The 20,605-nt window shown below is 54.5% G+C and overlaps 5 protein-coding genes across 5 annotated transcripts; all 5 read right to left on the minus strand.

The window, feature by feature from the left end:
- Nucleotides 1-1,032: 1,032 nt before the first annotated feature.
- On the minus strand, nt 1,033-2,628 carry PG985_002609 (uncharacterized protein; the record flags this gene model as incomplete). Its single annotated transcript, XM_066822378.1, has 3 exons — nt 1,033-2,242; nt 2,338-2,522; nt 2,602-2,628. The coding sequence occupies 3 exons, from the start codon at nt 2,626-2,628 to the stop codon at nt 1,033-1,035; spliced, it is 1,422 nt and encodes a 473-aa protein (XP_066689810.1).
- An 812-nt stretch (nt 2,629-3,440) lies between these two features.
- Nucleotides 3,441-7,190, minus strand: PG985_002610 (uncharacterized protein; the record flags this gene model as incomplete). The annotated part of the gene is made up of 3 exons (XM_066822379.1): nt 3,441-3,616; nt 3,709-7,017; nt 7,151-7,190. The coding sequence occupies 3 exons, from the start codon at nt 7,188-7,190 to the stop codon at nt 3,441-3,443; spliced, it is 3,525 nt and encodes a 1,174-aa protein (XP_066689811.1).
- Nucleotides 7,191-7,957: 767 nt separating this feature from the next.
- PG985_002611 (uncharacterized protein) lies at nt 7,958-9,709 on the minus strand (the record flags this gene model as incomplete). The annotated part of the gene is made up of 1 exon (XM_066822380.1): nt 7,958-9,709. The coding sequence occupies one exon, from the start codon at nt 9,707-9,709 to the stop codon at nt 7,958-7,960; it is 1,752 nt and encodes a 583-aa protein (XP_066689812.1).
- A 956-nt stretch (nt 9,710-10,665) lies between these two features.
- Nucleotides 10,666-13,507, minus strand: PG985_002612 (uncharacterized protein; the record flags this gene model as incomplete). Its single annotated transcript, XM_066822381.1, has 2 exons — nt 10,666-12,506; nt 12,562-13,507. The coding sequence occupies 2 exons, from the start codon at nt 13,505-13,507 to the stop codon at nt 10,666-10,668; spliced, it is 2,787 nt and encodes a 928-aa protein (XP_066689813.1).
- Nucleotides 13,508-18,622: 5,115 nt separating this feature from the next.
- Nucleotides 18,623-19,157, minus strand: PG985_002613 (uncharacterized protein; the record flags this gene model as incomplete). Its single annotated transcript, XM_066822382.1, has 3 exons — nt 18,623-18,923; nt 18,985-19,080; nt 19,138-19,157. The coding sequence occupies 3 exons, from the start codon at nt 19,155-19,157 to the stop codon at nt 18,623-18,625; spliced, it is 417 nt and encodes a 138-aa protein (XP_066689814.1).
- Between the last annotated feature and the right edge of the window lie 1,448 nt (nt 19,158-20,605).

The raw sequence follows: 20,605 nt of genomic DNA on the forward strand, positions 1-20,605 counted from the left end.
GATCTGGAGTACCAGAAAAGAGATGGTTGGCAAGCATTGCTGGGCGTTTTGCTTGGGGAGAGGAATTCAGGGAACCAGGGTCAGATACGACGACTTTTCTTTTCGGTACCTCCAGACTTCAAAACCACAAACAGTTTCTATCGTTAGCCACCCTTATGTTACCACTTCTCGAAAACCATTTCGAAAAGCTTTGGAGCCAAAGGAAAGGAAGCGGATGGCGAAGAGAGGGGAACGGGATGGGGGACCACCCTTTCCTTCTTTTCACTTGCATGGACTGGAATGAAGGGATTTTCGACGAGGAAGCGAGACGACGTTGGATCAGGAGTGTGTGGATATCAATCATCATATTCTTGCAGGATCGCGTGCCCCTGAAGGTCTGCCCTGGTTAAAACAGCATCATGTCTGTCCAATAAAGACGGTAGCCCAGCTTTCTTGGTAGATCAATATGTTAAACACAAATGAAAAGATTATCCGCGCGCGCAACAACAGGCCGTTTCCTCTCTAACTTCTCGCGGCGAAAAGAAGACTTCTACGGGATTGGGAGACTATATAGGAGTCCTCGTGTCCTGTTGACTTGCCCGCCCCCTTTGTATAGCTGTAGTGCCCCAGACAAATGAACTATAAGGGTTTGAAAGTAAAAGTAAATTAGACGAAAGTCTGTCCCTACTATTCCCTGGGTATCTTGATATAAAGTGACAAAAATAGACGGGAGACGGAAGGACCTGTCGCTCTCAGCCCCCCCTTTTCTTCCCTGTCTTGCCCTGCCCTGTCTGTCCTACCATTCTGAACTCCTATCTCCGTCGCTCTTCCACCCGGGGGGGTAATCCAATTTACCATTTTAAAGAATTGACCCTCCCTTAACAGAACAAAAGAAAACTCGAGAAACATCTGAGAAACGCCAAGCTTACTGACAAGCACTGCCTTTTCCCACAAATTCCAAAAATGGTCTCTCTCCCTCTTTCTCTTTTCTGCGTAGAAACAATACAATTAGAAACAGAGAATAAGCATGGTACATGTTAGAAGAAGCCCCCCTTATCGTTGCACATTGGTCCCCGAAGACGACGACCGACGACGTACCAGCCCGTCACCTCGCTGACCGTAGTTCGAGCCCGTGCCCGCACCCGCACTCCCACGCGCACTTCGACCTATGTCCTGGTACTCCACCTCGTCGAAATCCTCATCCTCGTGGGTGCCGCCGTTGGCAGCACTCTTATCTCGTGTGACTTCTTCTCCGCTGGTGCCCCGCTGCTGTCTCTTAGACTGCTTCGGCGATCCCAGGGAGGAAGACGAAGCGACTGCGGTGCTTATCGACGAAAGGGGCCTCTGCCGACCCCGCTCGACGCTTTCCTCCTTGAGCTTCTTGTCACCGCTGCCGCCGCTGTTTTTATCGTTATTCTCGCGCCTCTTATCGCGCCGAGCTCGGACGAGTTCCGTGTTGACGCCCTCTGGGTCTCGCCCCGACCACTTACGTTCGTCGTCGTCGTCCTCCTCCCGCTTGATGGCCAGCTGCCGTTCGCGGCCGTTGCCGTGCGCCGACGGCGGCGGTTCTCTAAAATCGCCGTCGTCCGCACCGCTACTCTGGGACTTGTGGGGGTTGGCCGCGCCACTGTTACCGCTGAAACAGAACATGAGAATGGCCCAAGCGGCAGCCATGGTGATCATCTCGATGGACCAGAACAGCCCGGTGCAGAGAACAAAACTGAAGATGCGGTGGTTGTACATGAGCCAGCGCACACCCGCCAGGCGGGCCACGAGCTCGACGCGGGCCGCATATACCTGCAGACTCTGGCCCGCCTGGACATCTAACAGCAGGCTCAGGGGTAGCTGGTCGCGAAATTCGACGAGCTCACCCATGGGGAGGTCGAGTGTGATGCGGCCGGCCGACGACGAGGAGCTGCCGACGAGGACGTGCCAAAGAAGAAACAGGGCGCGCGATGCCCGCGAGACGAAGGGGTCCTCATAGGGCAAGAGGGCCGGGCGGCGCGACGAGAAGACAACGTGGTCCGGGGGCGCAGCGAGGATGTCGACGTAGGGGTCGACGGGCGTCGAAAGCGCCATGGGCCCCCACGACTGGGCCGGGTCGTCGAGCACCGAGCGCGTCGCAACGAGCGCCACCATGAAGTTGCCGTGGTCCAGGTTAGGCGGCGATCGGGGGAGGGTCAGGTGGACTGAGACATCGTAGGCTGTGTCGAGCATGAGGTCGTGCGACAGCGAAGCTAGGCCGTAGGGGTTGAGACCGGCACTTTTCAAACCAAAGGAACACACAGGTTAACGCTCTGTCTCCTTCGATCCATATACAGTAGAAAAGACTAAGACGATGGTGTTGGGGAAACTTACTTGTACTGCAGATGTATCGGTAACGAAACGACCTTTTTGGGGACGTAGCTGTAGTAGAAGATGGGGTATGCCAGGGCAGCGATGCATAGCAATGCGATGGACGTCGAGAAGAAGAGGAAAGTATTGATGTAGGCCCGTTGGGCAGTCGGGGCTGTGGCAATGCGAATGGGTCGCTTGACGAGCTCCTATGGACGAAATTCCACGGTCAGCCTTCTCTTCTTCTTCTTCTTCGTATATCTCACTCGACGATGGATGTCGACTTACAATGGCTTTCTTGGCGACGATACTCATCTTGCCTACACACTGGGTACTGGATCCTGATGCGGCAGTGGTAACGGCGTTTGTTTTTCTCCAGCGACCTTGGCCAGAATGCCTGGAAGAGGCAGAAGCAAAAAGAAAGGTCGCTTGTGTTTCACACAGTATTAGGGAGCCGGTGGTTGATGTTATGAAGGAGGAGCAGGAGCCCCCAATTGGCAAGGTTAAGATGATGTGAATGCACATGTGCATCATTCAGGTAATTGGCAGTCGCTAGGGACCCTTGCCGATTGGCTAGCGCCCCCGCCATAGCTCCTCAATGGCACCCATCAAGTACAGTAATAGCGGCCGTGGCACCGACCAGCCCAGCCCAGCCGACGTCATGCCAACATACACTGACTGGGTGCTTCGCTTCCGTCACATGCATGCTCAGCTATCCTCACTACGGGAACATCACCAGCTGCATGTCATGTCAGTCACCAATCAGCGGTCGCACTCAAGGTTCACATGGCTGATTGGGTTCAGAATAATTCCGCATTGATTCGACATGCTTTGAAAATGCATTTCATCCGCCAAACAAATATACAATAACGCCGCCATCCCAATATCCAGTTGTATCGTATCCGTTCATGTCCACTAACACTTACATGTGCGTATCCCAAGGGGGCCTTTTCGTAAACTCGCTTGCTGAACTGTGAAATGTATGTGCAACTGAAAGACTTCGCATGAATCAAAATCCGCTCTTGAATATGCCACACCCCCAAAAAACAGAACTGAACCAATTTCATTCCTCATGTCCTTCGTCATCACCATCCTTTCTTCCTTCATGCTGTTCCCTTCATCTTATCTTAACAGGGCTGGAGGTAGTTGCTGGGCACGAGCCCGCTTCGTCCCGCCCCGTTGCCAGAGTGAATCTCGGCCTCCCACCATCCGTCGTCCTGGTGCCGCAGCACCGCCAGGTAATCGCCCTTGCCGAATCCCAGCTCCTCGGGGATGGCAGCCTGGTACATGTACAATGCTCGTGCTGTTGTTTTCTTGTATTAGCCACTGCAATCTCCACCATGTTTGGAGAAAAGGGGAGGGAAGGAAAAGGGGGGGATGTGATGGAAAACTTACCAAAATGGAGAATCGGTCGGCCTTCTCTAGTGTACTGCCTACTAGGGTCCGCCACGCTCTTACTTCGCTGCCGACTTTGCGACATCGACCTGCCATCGTAGAACGCCACCGCTCCGCTTTGGCTGGTGCCCGGCCGACTACCACCACCCCGTCCGCGCTGAGAGCCATACCCGTCATCGCCGCCCAACGGCGCCAGCTGTATAGCTAGATCGCTGCCCATCGGACTGCCGCCCATCTGACCACTGCTGGGGCGGTCAAATTCGCTGCCCCGGAAAGTGGCTGGTGAAGCTGTTCGGTTCACCGATTGTGTGCTTGGCGAGTTCTGGTGGTAATAGGGGTTATCCGACCCACGTCGGGGCGTTTCCGACGTTGTCATCCGCGACTCACTACGCGCCGGCTGTCTGGGGCTGTTGTACGGCGCAGGGGACGGCGCATGATACGACGACCGCGGATCTGGCTGCGCTTGGTGGTTGGCAGCTGCGTAAGGGTTGGGAGATGCCGAACGCTGGTATGACTGCCGCGCGGGCTCCGCCTGCGGCTGATGGCTGGCAGCAGCGTACGGGTTGGGCGACGCAGAGCGTTGGTACGACTGCCGCGGGGGCTCTGCCTGTGCCTGGGGTTGATGGGAGGCAGCAGCAGCGTAAGGGTTAGGAGAGGGAGCACGGTATGTCTGTCGCGGCTCGGCTTGCGGTTGTGCCGGAGGCTGTGCCTGGACTGGTGGTTGGGACGGCGCCAAAGGTTTGACCTGAGCTGCAATTTCAGGGCGGGTACCAAGACCCGGAGAAAGCGCGCGAGGCACCGCTGGGCTAACTGCCCGCGGCATCTCGCTGCCCCTGGTCGAAGGTCGCGCAGCCGGCATCTCGCTACCCCTAGTCGACGGCCGGGCGGCCGGCATCTCGCTACCCCTAGTCGACGGTCGTGCGGCCGGCATCTCGCTGGCCCTAGTAGACGATCGCGCGGCCGGAGCGCTGTTGTAGGAGCTGGGCTGGGGGCGTGTGAACATCTCGCGCGTCTGTTGCTCGTATTTGCGCGAGGTAGCTTGCATTGCTTTCTTCGTGCATGCGGCGGCAGGGACACCAAGGCGCTGTACTTGCTGGTCGTACGATGGGGGCGGTGTCCCGCGCTTGGCTGCGGCGATGTCGCTGCTGGTCCTCGGCGCTGGTACAGACCGCGAGAACTGCTGGGCACGTTCTGAGCCCGGGGCCGGAGTAGCAATGCCATGGTAATGGTCAGCCGACATCCTTCCTGCCGACTGCTTGCTGCCTGTCACTCCCTTCAGCTCCGCCAGCGCCAGCGCAATGGGGTCCAGCTCCTCCGCGGGAGTCGCATTCTGCTCCGCTTGCTTCTTCTTACGATCCGAGTTGGCGACTTCGAATACGTTCTGGCCAATATTGAGGGCCAGGCTGGCATTGGCGTCAATTGGGTCAGGGCTAACCTCACGCTCGGAAGCCAGGTTGCGCTCGGGAGCCAAATTGCGCTCGGGGGCAAAACTGCGGTCAGAAGTCATGCTGCGCTCGTGTTGCTGATACATCTGTGGCCGCCTCGATCCTGCCGAGTTGTGCTGCGTGTTTTGCGTGGTGACGGGTCCCCAAGTGTTTCTGTTGGTCGGCGCTTGCATGTCTTTGGTGCTCTTCCTCCTGAAGGGGCTGTGGTTCTGGAAGAAGCCACTCTTTTTCTTCATAACCCGTTTGTCGGGAGAGTCCTCGATTGCCGCCGGTTGTTCAGGCTGCTTCATAGGCGATACCTGGCCACTTGGAGGCTCCATACTAGAGAGCGAAGTTGGGTTCGAGTAGTCGCTATGCTCGTCGCGGCTGGACAAGTTGGAGCTTGTCGCCGAGTTCATGCCGGAGCCGGGACCGTCGGTACGGCACAGCATAGTCATACCGTCCATTGGGTAAGGGTCGTGAGGAACAGCTGCGAACTGGGAGGTCTCATAAGGCTGCTGCTGCTTCTGCAACATGTTCGACTGGCGACTGCTGGGGGGTGCAACGACTGAGCCAGGGCCCTTTTGCTGCGCTAGCATAGTGTCACGGTTTGTGGACGCATAAGGATCCCGGACGGGCTCCCGGACAAGATCCCGGACAGGCTCCCGAACAAGATCCCGAACAGGTTCCCGGACAGGCTCCCGAACAGGTTCCCGGACAGGCTCCCGAATTTGTTTTTGTACAGGTTCCCGTATGGGTTCCCGCACAGACTCTCGGGTAGCTTCCCGAACAGGCTCTCGGGCAGGCTCGCGGACGGGCTCGCGGACGGGCTCGCGGACGGGCTCGCGAACAGGCTCTCGAACAGGTGGGGGGAGAGGATCCTGGTGGGCTAGATCGCGCGCCAGAGAAGAATTAGGGTCGTGATGGGATGAGTAGGTAGAGGGTTGAGGCGAGGAGCTTCGGAAGGCCGGGTTGATACTTCGTGGGAATTGCGCCACCGAGTAAGCATCATCCTGGTCCACCGACGCTATCGACTCGTGGTCTTCCACGTCTCCTCTGCAAAAGTTGATGTACTTGGGCGGGTCAGGGATCTCCTGCCCGGTGCCCCTCTCGGTGATGAAGTTGATGATGTCTTTTTCCACCTCCATCTTCTCTAGCGACAGGCGAATCTTCTCGCATGACGCATCGTCGCTGACGCAGACGGTCGACGCAATGTTGGCGAAGGTCCACAGGGAGCTCTTGGTGAAGTCGAGTCTCTCTTCTTCCAGGTCCTGGAACTTGTCGGCGGCGGCCTTCCACTCGCGGTTCCAGCGGGCGGTGGTGTCCTCGAGGGCCTTGATGGCCATCTCGTACTCGGAGTTGGAGGTGGCCAAGCTGATCTGGGTCTTCTCCAGCTTGGCCTTGTTTTTGCGCTCTTCCTGGCCCATAACCATGTGACCCTGCGCCAGGTAGCCCTTGATCTTGAGGCACTCCTGCTCGTACTTGTCGCGCGACTTGTTGACCGACTGCGTCTGCTGCACCTTGACCTTGAGCAGCTTCTCGACCGTGTTCTGGACGATCTTGCGGCGCTCCTTCATGCCGCCGGCGAAGGCGGCGAGGGGCTCCTCGAGCTCCGTTTTCATCTGGTTGGCGATGCTCGAGTGCTGCTTGGCGATGGACTCGACCTCGCCGCGGACGGTGTCGAGTGATGTCTTGAGGCCGCCAGTCTCGTGGGAGCCCAACGACTTCCGGCTCAGCGACAGGAGCTTCCTTGCGTATTCATCCTCGATGGATGCGCGGGCAGCGTAGAATGCCCGCAGCTCGTCATTGGTCTGCTTGGCCGCGAGCATGCGATCGAGTAAGGGTGGCACGCCGGCATCTTCCTTTCCCCAGAAGTTGTTGGCGACTGTAGTGGAGAAGCCATGTCGGTCAGTATGGTCCAAGTGCCTTCCTTCATTACTTACATATGCAAGTATGTACACGAGAGAGGGAGGGGATGAGGGACAAGGGGGGAAAAAAGAAGCAGTAGGATTACTTACACGACAATGCCACTGTCGGGCCTTCAGTAGCGGCAGGCATGATGCCCGACACTCAAGAGGGCTGCTACAAACAGATAATAGAAGCAAATATGCTCTTGTGGCATACGTATGGAAGGTGGGATCCAAATGAAGCGCGGCCGCTTTGGTGTGCAATGCGCAAGTGATTTCCCAGGAATTCCTCGGGCTGGTCGTCGTCGGTGCTAACTAAGTAGGCTAGAAGGCGAGCAGAACAAAAAGGAGGACGACTTGCGCACCCGGATTCCTCGAAATTAGATTAAAAAGGACGGTTATGTCCAGAGTGGTGTCGGGAAAATGTGTAAATGTAGGTGCAACTGGGCGGATTAGGGGAATGTACGTGATGTATGTGGGTGTGCGCAAGACATGACTAGGGTGAAGCTCACCGTCTTCTCTCTTTGCACCAAGTTGGTATTGACATGGGCGAAGTTGGTGCGTTGGCAGGGTAACGCTAGCCGCCTAACCGTGGAGCGCTGCTGTGCTGTACTTGCATCTGCTGCAGGGATGTGGCGCCGAGAGCCCCTGTCTTACTGCAACCCGATACGTCTGTGACATGCAAAAATCCTGGAGAAAGGATCAAGGATCTGGGATCGCCAGCTATTGATTGCTAGTTAGTTTGCTGCTTGACGTGATGCGATCTCAACCACCAGCTAGAATATTCCGGAAAACAGATCTCGGGCGCATACATTGGTGTGCTGCAATCAGCGATGTAGGAGGACTACCGAAATAACAATACAATTGGGTGTCACTGGTCACTGCTGTCAATTCCCTAATCTACGAATCTGTCCTGGCTCAGATCAGCAACCTCTCGAGTCCAAATCCGTCCTCCTCGTCGCTCTCTCCTTCGTCTTCATCGCCGCTGCTCTCGTGTCCCAGAACCACCGGGTCGGGTATGTTGTCCCAGCTCGGGGCATAGGCCATCTGGGACTCAGATGCCTTGCCGTGGCGCTCCTTCCAGTATTCGTCGTTCCCCTGGCCGTGCTTGCGCCGGCACGTCTCCTCCAACTCGGCATCCCCTTCTGCATCTTCCGCCTCCGCCGCCTTGACCCAGCTCCAGAAGTCCTTGTTGGTCTGCTGGCCCTCATCGGAGCCTTCGCCGCGGAATGCCTGGTAGTCGCCGTACTCTTCTTCGTCGTCGTCCACCTCGCCGACCTCCTCGACCACGAACTTGCCGTTGGTGGCCGGGCCGTAGCCATAGGGGAACCACTTGGACGCCCTCGCCATAATAGCCTGCTTGGCACGCTGTTTGTCCACGGGCCAGATGTCCTTCTGCTGCTCCTGCAGGAGTCGCTTGTGGGTCTTGGGCTGCTTGGGCGCCTTGATCCACTGGCCAGGATCCGTGGGCAGTTTGGCGAAATGCGCCGCGTTGTCCTCGCCCCAGTCCAGGTGAACGACGTAGACGGGCACGATCTGGGCCGGGTTGAAGACAATGTACTCGAGCTCGCGGTTGCCCACGTACGAGTCGACGTCCTCGCTGTGGGTCCGGGACTCTTCGCGCCAGTTCTGCTCGCGGAACACGCTGCTCGTCCGGCCCATCAGTGTCGCGCAGACGATGAGCTTGAGCCCAAAATACTGGTCGGGGGGCGTCGCCTCACACCTCCGGTTCGCGTACGAAAGGGAGAATGCGGGATCGGGGCTGCTGTAGATGCCGCGCCCGTAGGTCGAGCCGCAGCGAACCTCGTGCTCAGACTTGGTGGTAGGGTTGAATGCGCCTGGCTTCAGGAAGCCATGGCGGACAATTGACGGGACGAACTGGCGCTGGGTGCCGTGCCAGGTCTGGTGCGGCTTGACGATATGCTCTACCATGTCTTCTGCTCGGTTATTGCGCGCAATTTGGTGTGGCACATAACGGCGAAGATAAGACGCTGGTCTACCAGCAAGCAGATGGCGGAGTTTTTTTTGATGTCGCTGGAAAGCCTGCAGTAGGTCTTGCCGAAGTACTTCCTCCACATGAAGCGCGCGAAATTGGGACGGGATTTTACGAATGATCTCCGCCGGCGTCTTTCCCAGCAGCTCGAAAGCAGTATCACGCTCGATTCCCTCCGAGTGTTTCTGGGTGATGTTAGCGACTTGTTTCAGCTGGGGCTTGGTACGGTGCTGGTTTGGGTTGCGCTCCTCGACCTTCCGTCGGAACGCTGCGATGTGTGTAACCGTCTCCCTCACGAGCGAGAGCACCACCATGGTCGGTTCATAGATGCCAGAGCTGTCACGCGACTCTCGCTTCAGCCATTTATCCAAGTTGTTTATGTGGCTGGCTTCTTCCACAATCTCGCCGAGACGGGTGCGCAAGTCAATAATGGCGGTGCGGGAGAACGTATGACGACACTCGACGCTCCATGTCACTGCCATGGCTGGATAGTGTGGCCCAGCCAGAACGCGAAGAGTGAGTTCATCGTAGGCAAAGGCAAGTTCTTCATTTAAAGGCGAGGAGAGCTTCAGATGGTCGGCGAGTAGTCCTTCGTTGATGAGCTGGTCCACCTCCAAATCACGCAGAAAGGAGAGCTCGATGAGATCGTCCTCAGAGAAGAGGTATGCGGATGCCATTTCGATCCGTCACAAGTTGCAGTCGTTAGCTGAGAATAACCTGTCGATGCGAGCGTAAACGAGGAGCAAGACGGTGCTTGGCTTGACAGAGATGAGTACATTGGCTTTCCTTATATACAGATACTATGTTGCTCCGCCATCATTTTTTGGCGAGTTGAATCCCTCGGCGTGCTGTATGCCCCGGCGTGCTGTATTCCCCGGCGTGACTAACACAACCTCTTGTTTCAAGTGATTAAAGAGCTCAACGGCACTGGCAAATGAATGTAATAGCACCCGATGAGTCACTGGCCAGAGGAGATGGTCTGTTTACCGACAACCAAGCATCTGGCCTTCTTCGCTGGGTTTACGTTGCAGTAGATGCGAGGTAGGTGAATGATTCCTGAGACCGAATTCCATACCACCAAAACCAAAATATCACATCAAACCTTAACATACATTTTTGGCAGTTTCATCACCATGTTGCCGCGAACTTTTACACAGCATGCGTTGTCATTTCTTGTCCATTGTTAAAGTTACTCGTATATGTGGGTAATGATTCTACTGTTGCTGTTCGATATACTGAGAGGCGCCAGACCGGCGTGGCTGACTGGATTTACGGATTGTCAAGATCCTAGGGTGGCTACCACCTTAGGATGCGAAAAGAACGAATGCTGACCTATTCAACGAAATGCTATCTGCGAACCATTGGCACTTAACCAACAAGATGAAGCAAACCCCATCATTGCCGACTTCTACACACATCACACAACACACCACATATCCCCAACAAGCCCCTTTCCTCCCTGAGGCCCCTTCTTTTATTTTTATTTTCTTGGATTCCCGCACAGTCCGCCGAGCTCCTCAGCAAGGAAAGGCCGCATTCCCCAAGTTGAGGGACGAGGAGATAGAAGATTGATAAAAATAAGAAACCAAAAGCTCAGCTATTACTCTTCACCGTGTATGTATGTGTTCGACGATCAGCTCACCACCTCGTCTTTCACTCCCCCCACATCTTGTACCTGATCTCCCTCAGGTTTCTTGGCGACCGTCTCGTCCAAGATCGACTCGCCCGCCGTGTTAGTTGCTAAAGTCTGAGTTTCCTCGATAGGGGCGCTTTCTGCTGTCGCTGGTTCACTCTCTGCCGACTCCTCAGCAGGCTTGCTGATGACAGCCGAATCCGTAACCGGCTCCTTGGTCGGCTCCATGGCGTTTTCCGATTCGTCACGTTGATCAGTCGGTTGTTCCTTGGACTCTTCCTTGGTTACCTCCTGGGTCTGGACCTGGGGCTCAGTCTTCTCCACAGGCGGCCCCGGTTCTGCAATTGTGGAAACAGGCTCGCCTAGGCCGTCGACCGTCATAGTTCCCTCCTCATCAATCGACCACAGAACCCTGGTAGTCGAAAAACTCAAAACCGGCTTCCCGCCCACTGCAGCCGACAAGCTGCTTGGGCTTGGGCTCTTCGTCGGGGCCCTTCGCTGTGGGCCCCTGGCACGACCCTTACGAGCATCAGGAAGGGGAGCCTTTTCCTTCTCCTTTTCCTCGGCCACCTCTTCCGTGGGCTCGTCCTTCTTAGGAGCTTGGGGTCCAAGCTGTAGCCGTTTGTTGAGATCCGACATGAACCCAGCTTGCAGGGCAGCTATCTTGCCACCCACCGGCCGGGCCGGGACTGCTGGTTTCTGTTTTGCTGCTGCTTCCGGTTCTCTGGTACCGGAGGGTGACTTCGAGGGACGGGCCGGAATCTGTGGTTTCGGACGGTCTGGGATGGCGGGTTTATCATCGCCTGAACTCTGCTTCTTAGGAGGCCGGGCAGGTATCGAGGGCTTCTGAGAAGTTGGCTGCTGGTCAATGGGTGACTCTGGCTCTTTGTCATCTTGCGGGGTAGAGACTGTAGTAGTGAATTGGAGAGAGTCGGGCGTGTCCTCCCAAACATCGCGACTGGGAAATCGGTGTGCGGATTTCGATCTTGCTGCTTGCACCTCCGTATTGAGATGAGGTTGACCTTCTACCCAAGAAGGTGGTCGCGAACGACGCTGAGCGAAATGGTCAGGACTACGGTCTTCAAGCTCCGCAAGCTCCTCTTGTCTCCTGGCGAATGCCTGCGCTATCGTCTCGCCTTCCCGAGGAGTGATGTCTGAGGCCTTCTCTGGCGCACGGCTTCTTCTACCCCCCTCAGCAGGTTCCGGTGTGTTTACTTCTGCTGTGGCATGCACGCTATTCGGGGCGTCTTCCCAGACATCTTGGCTGGGAAACCTGTGACGAACCTCCTTCAAATGGTCGGGCCGAGCTGTTGGCTTCTTGTCACCCTTGTCATCCTCGGGGAATAGAGGCTCATACTCCTCAACATCGTCAAGTGGAGTAGAGACCATCTCCTGCGGAGGTGGGCTGTAGATGCTGGTAGGGCGGCTGCTTGGGCGGCTGCGGGGTTGATCCATTTCGTAGCTGCTGCCGCGACGTTCCGCCGGAGGCGCAACCGCAGGCTGCAACTCGTACGGCGATGGTCCTTTGGCTACTTCATCAGGTGCCAGAATAGGAGCCTCGTAGCCTTCTTCAGTATCTGCACCAACCTCTGATGGTTCACCACTGTACTTGTGGTATCCTTTGCGGTTACCATGGTCATCAACGTGGATAACCCCATCGTCGTCAGTATCGTCAACTGAGATCTCAGGCCCAGTAAACCCGCCTTTCAGAGGCGAAGACAGCGGCTCCGCATGCTTGGCAGCAGCGGAAGGCGGCCGGGGAGAAGATATTCTCGACGTGTATTCCTCGGTGGCTTGATGCCCAACCTGCTCACTAGGCGTGGAAATGTGGTCTCCAGTACCTGTTTTTCTTGTTAGAGGTGCTCCAAAGTTAGGGGATAAAAGTCATGATTTTACCGAAGCCAGCTCCACGGCTAGCAGTATCCCGGACGATCTTGTTCAACTCCTCGCTGCTCATCGAGAAGTCGTTGGCACGATCATGCCAGTGGTTGTGTATCTCCTTCTTATGCAGTTCCGGGTGCTTCTCATAGTACGCCTTTTCAAACTTGTCTGCCGGTGCCACGCCGTGCCCGTGGAGTCCATAGCTTCCCGGGGGGACGGTATCGAAGCCAGTGCGGCCACTGTGCTTTCTCGAGTGATTCTTGGGCTTGCCTGTAGCCTCTGACAGAGCAACGCTTGGGGCGGGTGAGGGAGCCTGAACATCGCCTGCGTAGTGCAGCATGGGCACGCGCTGCCCGATCTCGGGAATGCCGTGTTCGTCTTCGATGTGGCTGTCGGCGTTGGAAAGCTGACTAGTGGTGCTGGCCTTCTTCTTCAGACCTTTGCCGTAACCATAGACATCCTCGACGGTAGGTCTTCCGAGGCCAAACGAGGCGGCTTTGTCCGAATCGGTACGAGTGACCGTCATGACTCGCTGTTTGGCGCTTTGTGCGGGCATTGTGGGCTTTGGGGCGTAGAGCTGAATGTCCTCGCCGACTGTTCGGGTCTGCTCAGGAGAGGTCGAGGCCGGGCGGGGTGAGTCGGTAGATGCGTCCAGCTGGTCCGTGAAAGCGGCGTATTCCTGACCCTCCTGGCCGATCGATGGCAGATCTACACTGCTTGAACGGTCGGTTGCGTTTACCGACATGCCCAGACTGCTCTGACCGGGCTGGCGACTCTTCGAAAAACCCTCGTTCAAAGGGGAAGGCGCAAAACGGTCATGGTTTGGGGAGACTGATCGGTTGACGCTCCGTTTGGTCGGTCGTGGAGGTATCGAAGGCACAGAGGAGCCATTGTCCTTGTCCTGACTCCTTGTGGGACGGGGTGGGATTGCGGGTGGTTGCTGCATGGTGGCGGCGGACATTGTACTCGACCAAAATAGCTATGCCAGAAATGCCAAAGGTTATAAGAGGTCGAAATAGACAGTGTCGTCTTTACAATTGGTTCCAGACGGACTGAGTTGAGGCCTGTTGAAATTGTGGGACCATGTCAGTAACAAGCTGGGAAAACACTCTCGAGTCACATAGGGCCGGATTCGGGAAAAGGGCACAGAGGAACTGTAGTGTGTAATAAGCAAAGTTTTCGTTATCGTGATCTGTTTAATAGGTAGACTGTTGCTATCTTTGCCAGCCGGGTGGTCGCTTCCAAGCTTGACTCTCCCTTGTAACGCCATTAAGGGGCCCCAACGTATGGATTGGGCAATGAGCACTGGCTAAATCAGGGGGGTATGTGTGTGTGCATGGGAAGGGAAGCAAAGGTGCGCGCGAGTTACAGTATGGGGGGATAAAAAGAGGGCAATGCAAGATAAGTGTATCAGGCAATACACACCGCATGAATGCCACCAAGAATCCTGATTGGAATGCAACGGAAATCCTAGCTGGTCTGGCCGACGGAGGGCAAGTAGTTTTGTAAAGTACGAGCTGTGGTTGGTTCGTCTGATTTCGCTCGTTGATGGATTCCTGTAATGCCCCAAACTACGGTCAGTCAAAGAACCCCATTCGAGTGCGGTAGCTTGGAAGTAGTATATCTCAGGTCGAGATAAGGCACAGCCAGAAGTACGTAAGACTCCAGGGTGGTGACGATAAGCGAGGAGTAAGAGGAAGTGGGAGGATAAGGTACGCGGATAAAGCAGGGAAAGACCAGCTGGGCTGGTAGAAGTGATTCAATGGAAAACGGCGCATTCCAGAAAAGAGAAGCCGGATTGGGGGTGATGGGATTGGACCTCGAGGTAATTGGTAATTCCCGTTTGGATGATGGGTATCAAGGAACTGCAGCGAGTAATGCTCAATGGCCCAGAACTTGCATCAGCAGCCTATGTAGCCCCAAGCACCTGCCCGAGCTTAGACCTAGCACCGGGGCATCTGTAGAGCCTTGGAATAGTGTTTTCTCTCGTTTCCTTGCTCGGATTTGGGGCTGGCTTGTGACAACACTCAGTTGTTGGCGGCTTTGGGTTGCAAAAGAAGCGCTGCCGCTGTAACTAGCAGCTTGAGGCGGGGTGTTGTATGTGTTTGTGGGTGGGTATGTAGATGTAGGCAGGTATTGTGTGGGAACGACAGCTCCTCAACCTCTAGCGAGGTGCTGACAGCGCAAAACTTACACGCAGTGATTGGGTTTGCTTAGGTTTCTCTAAAGTCGAGCTTCAAAAGTTAGGAATTACACACTGACGAGATGATATTGCAAGTGATTGACGGCTTGTGTAAGTGGTTGCGAAAAGGTTGTCTCACAAGGAGATAATAGGTAGGTAGGGAAATAGACGGGTTATATGCCGTTGTCTCCCTCGGGATGAGGAGGCGAGAGGACTCTGTTGTGGTATGAATGGAAGACGATGCAACCCAGCGTATTAATGCAGCAGGTGTTTGTAACTGTTTACAAGGTGTGAAACCTCGAGGGCAGCAGGATCTTTAAATACTTTGTGCTTGTTTAGCCCAGTCGCGGCATGTCGATGTCATGAAATGTACGAAGTACCTGGGACTTCCATTAGCTTAGGTACCTACGAGAACAAGCATCGAACAGGGATCGTAGTGCTCATGCTTGCTTGCTCAGGTGAGTCCCCACGAATCCACGATGGTGGCCCGGTTGCAAGTAGCTGCTGCTGCTGCTGCTGCTGTTAGTACCAGTAGACTCCCTCTCTGCCGGCATGTACCTCCTTGCGAAGCAAATGAGAGTATGTAGTCGAGCGCTGGCTCGCTGGCTGGCTGGCCGGCCGGTCCTGGGCCTTATTATTTTTTTGGAAATCATGATTTTCTGTGCCTCTGCACTTCTGGCGTGTGACTTGCCCAACTTTTGCGCGATCGATCTTGCGCAGGAAAAAGAAAAGGCATAGCCGACAGGCCGTTTCTGACGATGGGGAGGGGACGTAGAACGGGGACGAACCAAAAGCCACCGTGAAAGACGGAGCCTAGCTCCTAGCAGCCAAAGACCCAAGGATTGATTCACTTGAACCTGTGGGGTACCAAACCGGTTCTGTGGCTGCTGCCCCCCTTCTTCCCTCGTCTGGCCTGTTGAGCCTATGGAACACACGTATTTCCTGCATCATCCATTTCACAGGCGGTCTGCGCCTCAGCTGGCCGACTGGACGGCGGCTACTATCCCCAAACCAGCTGAGAGGGGACACCTCGTGGCATGACTTGGCAACGATGCAAACCCCTTGGCATTCACACAAAAGTTGCTCTCCCCATCGATCACGGTTCTGCGAATTCCCTTCTGGATTCTCTTCTCTCAAACAACCTGGGTCCCGGCGTCTGTTGGTGGCCGGGGGGCAAGGCCATTTGAAATCCGTGTCTTGCTAATAGTAGAGGCGATTGCGTGCTGGGTAGGAATATGTCTCGGCATGCAATCTGCATTCACTTACATCATGCGGCGGGTAAATGATTCGATGTACCCTTTTTTTCAGATGTAGGCCAACTTCCACTGCTAGTTGAGGTACGCGTTGGCACCCACTTGGGATATGCCACTATGCAAACGCCGGCCGCATGTTTTAATGCGTGTGACGGGTGCCATCGCGGTCCATAATAGGTCCAGACTGGAAAGAAGTCGAAACAATCTGTCAACTCGAGTCTCTTTCTGTGATCCGATTCCCCCTTGGTTACTGACTGGCATCGGTCTGCTTCATCGTGTTCGTCCAAGGTTGAGATGGCAACTCAAACTGATGTAAGCCATGGTCAGAAGGTCCCAGGCCGTATTGCCTTGCACTGTAAAGCCGCACCAGTGTCAGCCCTGATCAGCGATCGCCAACTCTATTTCTACGATGGATATCTTATGTACTGTACTAAACAGATGTCTCTCGTCTCTCGCTCCGAGGGGCAGCACACCTCCGCCGTCCGATGCTAGCAAGCAGCCCGCCGGCCTGGGGTATTCCGTAACGACTTGCGTCCGTAATGAAGGAAAAGGTCATCTGACGACGCAAAGTATGAGCACTAGGTATTAATTCAGCCATACCAGCATGCACCGTCACAAAAAAAAAAAAAAAAAAAAAAAAAAAAAAGTAGAACCCCTTGCAACTGGGTGGGCTTTGGGTTTGGACCACAACCTTAGATGCATATGGTATAAGAAGTACATTCTACGTAGGGGGGAGAGAGCGGTCTGGTCGAGCTTCAAAAAGTACGGAACGACATGCCTCTTTAGGTAAACCGATTGGGTTTTCTAGGCTTGATTCGGCCATTGTGTGGTATTTTTTGTATCATTGTCTGTACTGATGTGTGTGTGCGTGTCTTGTATCACGAATGGTCCATGTCATGAGGTTTTATTTATTCATTTCTCTCTGTTCACGATGATGTGTGCTCAGGGGATGCCTCGAACAGATTGGCTCATCCGTATCGAGAATAGGTAGCATCTAAACTGTTCTTCTTACAGCAGAGCCAGCACGGCTGATTGGTATGGAATGTACTATGTAGAACGTAAAAAGTAGTGGTGAGCCCAGCCGGATGGGAACGCCGACCGTTTCTACACCAAGGCCGCTTCTAACCTCCCTGGCTCCGGTCTTGTGTGCGGAGGATCTAAAAGAGGATGGCGGCAAGCATCGTGGCATCGCGAGAGTAACTACAGCACACTCAACACCTGTCCTGGAAATGTGGACATAGTGGCACAAGGACACAGCGTATGCAGTTACTCTCGCCCCACAGCCCGCAGTAACTCGGCGCTGCGCTGGGGTTCCGATCGAGTAGGTATGTAGGTATTCTTTTACTTGGCCCGTCCTCTCACACCAGGACCTGTATAACATTGAAATTACTCACCTATCATATATCATCAAGTATGTTGAGAGTGAAATTTGGGGGCTGCTCGTTGAAACCCCTCACTTCCGGGGCTTTGGTCCGTACAATGACGACATATCCCGAGTGATGCAGCCGGGAGTTCGCATTGGAACAAATCTTGGGATGTCCGTCCTATATTCGCAGAGGCATTCGCATACATGACACAAAGGCGCCTAGGTACACAGATGTATCGCGTCGTCTAATAACCGCAGAGTCCATGTTGATTGGGGGTCGTTGGGCATCCGACATGAACCACAAAAGAGAGTGTTAGCAACATGTAGGGGGGGGTCAAATGCCGTGCCAAGACACACTCGTCCATCGCATTCATCCTCTCCCCGTGCGTACATATTCGGAGCTCAAGGGCCAGGGAGATCGCCGACCCTTTGGGAGTATCTGTTGTCCTATGGGATGCGACCCGTCCATGCTTGCGAGTCTAGAACTCGCCTCTTATCCACTTCCTGGTTCTCTACACGGCTCCAACGGGTCCTCTTGACTTTCCCGGTACGGAAGGTCAGAACACACAAATTGACAGAGACGGTGAGGTTCTGGCCACAGCAGCCGGGCTTTGCACGTGGAAGGGCTCACCACGAGCATGGGTCGAGTATGAATCTGCTGTGTTGGTTGTTGTATTTTCCACTGCTGCCAGACAGCTACGTGCCCAGTTCCACGGCATGGGACCCAAGCCAAGAGGTGCAATAATGCCTGTTGGGATAGATGTTCGCTGGAAGCTCTTCCTACTACATAGAGTACTTTGTATATTGTCACCTTTTACCGAGTATAGACCGCGTGAGGCTGGCTGGACCGGCATTATCAGCTCCACAGGTTCATCGGTACCAAGACATCCATGTTGCGGTTCGGAATCTCAAATTCATTTCTGGAATACCAGGAGTCTTCCCATGCCGCAGAATCTAATATGAAAAATACATGTAGCCATGAACCAGGTATTCGTCAGCTGCAAAGTTCCGTGACGCCGTACCCCAAATCGAAAATGCTAAACTCTTTCGTACCCAGACTTGGAGTATCGAAGTGCTTTTTTTTTTCTCTTGGCCCTTTATCTTTCCCATCCCTACTCGTGACTATTCGTCAAAACGTCGAACAAATACAAAGTCGGCCAAACGCAAGAGGCTCTTGATTTTCGAATCCAGCTCACAGGCCTCTGCCAGCGCATCAGGATCTCTTACGCATGAGTCGAGACGGCCGGGCCGACCAAGGAATATTTATTCCTTGGTCTATACAATCATTTGCGCGACACCTTGTCCACCCAGAGTCTTGCTGCCGACAAAGGCCTGGCCCTTGATACCAGCGGCCAGATAGCATAGGGCCGTGAAGGTCAGCACAACCGCGGCAGCAATCAAGCTGGTGCCCTTCACGATGAGGCTCAGCCACTGAACCAAGCCCATGACGCCGTAGGTACCAGCGCGCATGTAGTTTGTCGACACCTTCCGAATAAGGGCATCAAAATGGGCCGAGGTAGGGCAGATTCGGAGCAGGAGAGGAACTTCGATGAAGAGGATGATGAAGGAGGATATCCTAGTTGAACAGGTCAGGTTAGTACACTGCCGCCAGCCGAAATCGTTGGAGATGAGCTTACAGGCACAGAATGGAGAAGGCGATCATGACCAAGTGGATGATGAAGAGGTTGGCGATGCCAAGGGCGAAACAGAGGACCATTGACAGTATTCCGAGCCTGTGTCAGAGAGATATCGCGTTAGCTAGCTCGTCGCATAATCTGTGGCACCAATACGGGCATTGTGCAGCTCCCATGGCATTGGCTTTCTGGCCGCATCAAGCACGATGCATATGTATCATTTGAAGCCTGAAGTCGTCGGTGCCATCCATCATGGAGCATCGTGAAGAAGATAGGGCTCGGAAGCTGCGGTTCTTACCATTGCCCGTAGATACCTAGCAAAGCGGCATGAGTTAGTCCCCTGCATTGATGGATTGACGTGCGTTCTCGAGGCCGGGTCTACGTACTGAAGTTCCTCGTTTGAAATTCCTCCTTGAGAGTCATCTTGACGACTGTTGATGCGACTGTAAGTGTGCGCGTAAGGTTGCTGCTAATTGCCCGGGGAGCTGTGGTCGAAGATGGCGAGGCTCGATGGAAGGTAAGGTAGATTGCAGATCAGGTCCACTGGGAACTGGATAGCTGCGAAATGACTAATGCTGGCGGGTTTACCAAGGGTGGCTTGCTTGTTTGTGGTTGATCAGATGGCTTCCAAGGCAGTGGTATGGTGATGATGTTGAATGCGACAAAGTAGGTACGTCTGTTGGTTCTGATTTTACGATGTTGAAACGGCTCGGCTGGGAATCTTCTCAGCACGACAATGACCAGATCGCCAATTGAGAGAGAGGGAGAGGGAGTCGTTGTGGATCAAAACGGGAGTGGAAGCTGCGGACGACTTCAGGTGTCGTATTACTGCCGGCAGGCAGGAGCTAGGAAGGAGGGAGGTACTTATTAGGTACAGTGCTTCCCGAAAGGGTCCAGGGTCTTTGGGTCGTCGTGGGTGTGTGTTCCTGGGGGCTGGCTGGTTGGGGTACGCTTTCGTATTGGTCTGCCTGGTCCGGCGCCCAGTTGCCCGTGCTATTTGATCCTATTGGAAACCTACGGCGACCTTGGAAGTATTTAGTATGTAACTCTGCTTTGCTGTTCCTGGGTAGGCCCCCTGGCATCTCCCAATCCAGCGGTCCCTGCTCTCTCTTTTGTTAGGTCAGTTGCAGGGTCTCTTTGTTTTGGCTGGCAAACAGGAAACAGCCAGTGACTGATCGGGGGTGATAAAGAATGAAGCGCTTGGACGGTTGGACCGGGCTTCGATGTATTCGGGGGCTTCTGGAACACTAGAAACGCTTAGCCCCTACTCCTGGGTCTCCACGCCGCGAGCCTGATGGGTTGCTGGTTTGATCCCACGATGTCCAGTAGGCTCGTATGTTGTCTGGGCCAAATAAAGGCTCGGTTTCAGTATGTTTTCCTTGGGGTGTGTGGTATTCTGCTCAGTGGTACAGAGTAGATGCATGTGGGTTTAATATCGAAGCTGTGATTTAAAACATAGGTTGCCTATATTTATTGCAAATGCATTCTTAGGGTGCCGAGGTGTTGACTTTCCAAGAAAACAAAACACAGCGCAACTAAATAGAACTGTAGATGCGAGGTTTGAAACTGTATCAACATTGAACTTGAAGAAACAATGATAGATGGACACTGTAGGTATTTATAT

Source organism: Apiospora marii, assembly GCF_038362585.1.
Source record: "Apiospora marii strain CBS 49790 chromosome Unknown utg000002l_segment0_segment0, whole genome shotgun sequence".
Taxonomy (NCBI): domain Eukaryota; kingdom Fungi; phylum Ascomycota; class Sordariomycetes; order Amphisphaeriales; family Apiosporaceae; genus Apiospora; species Apiospora marii.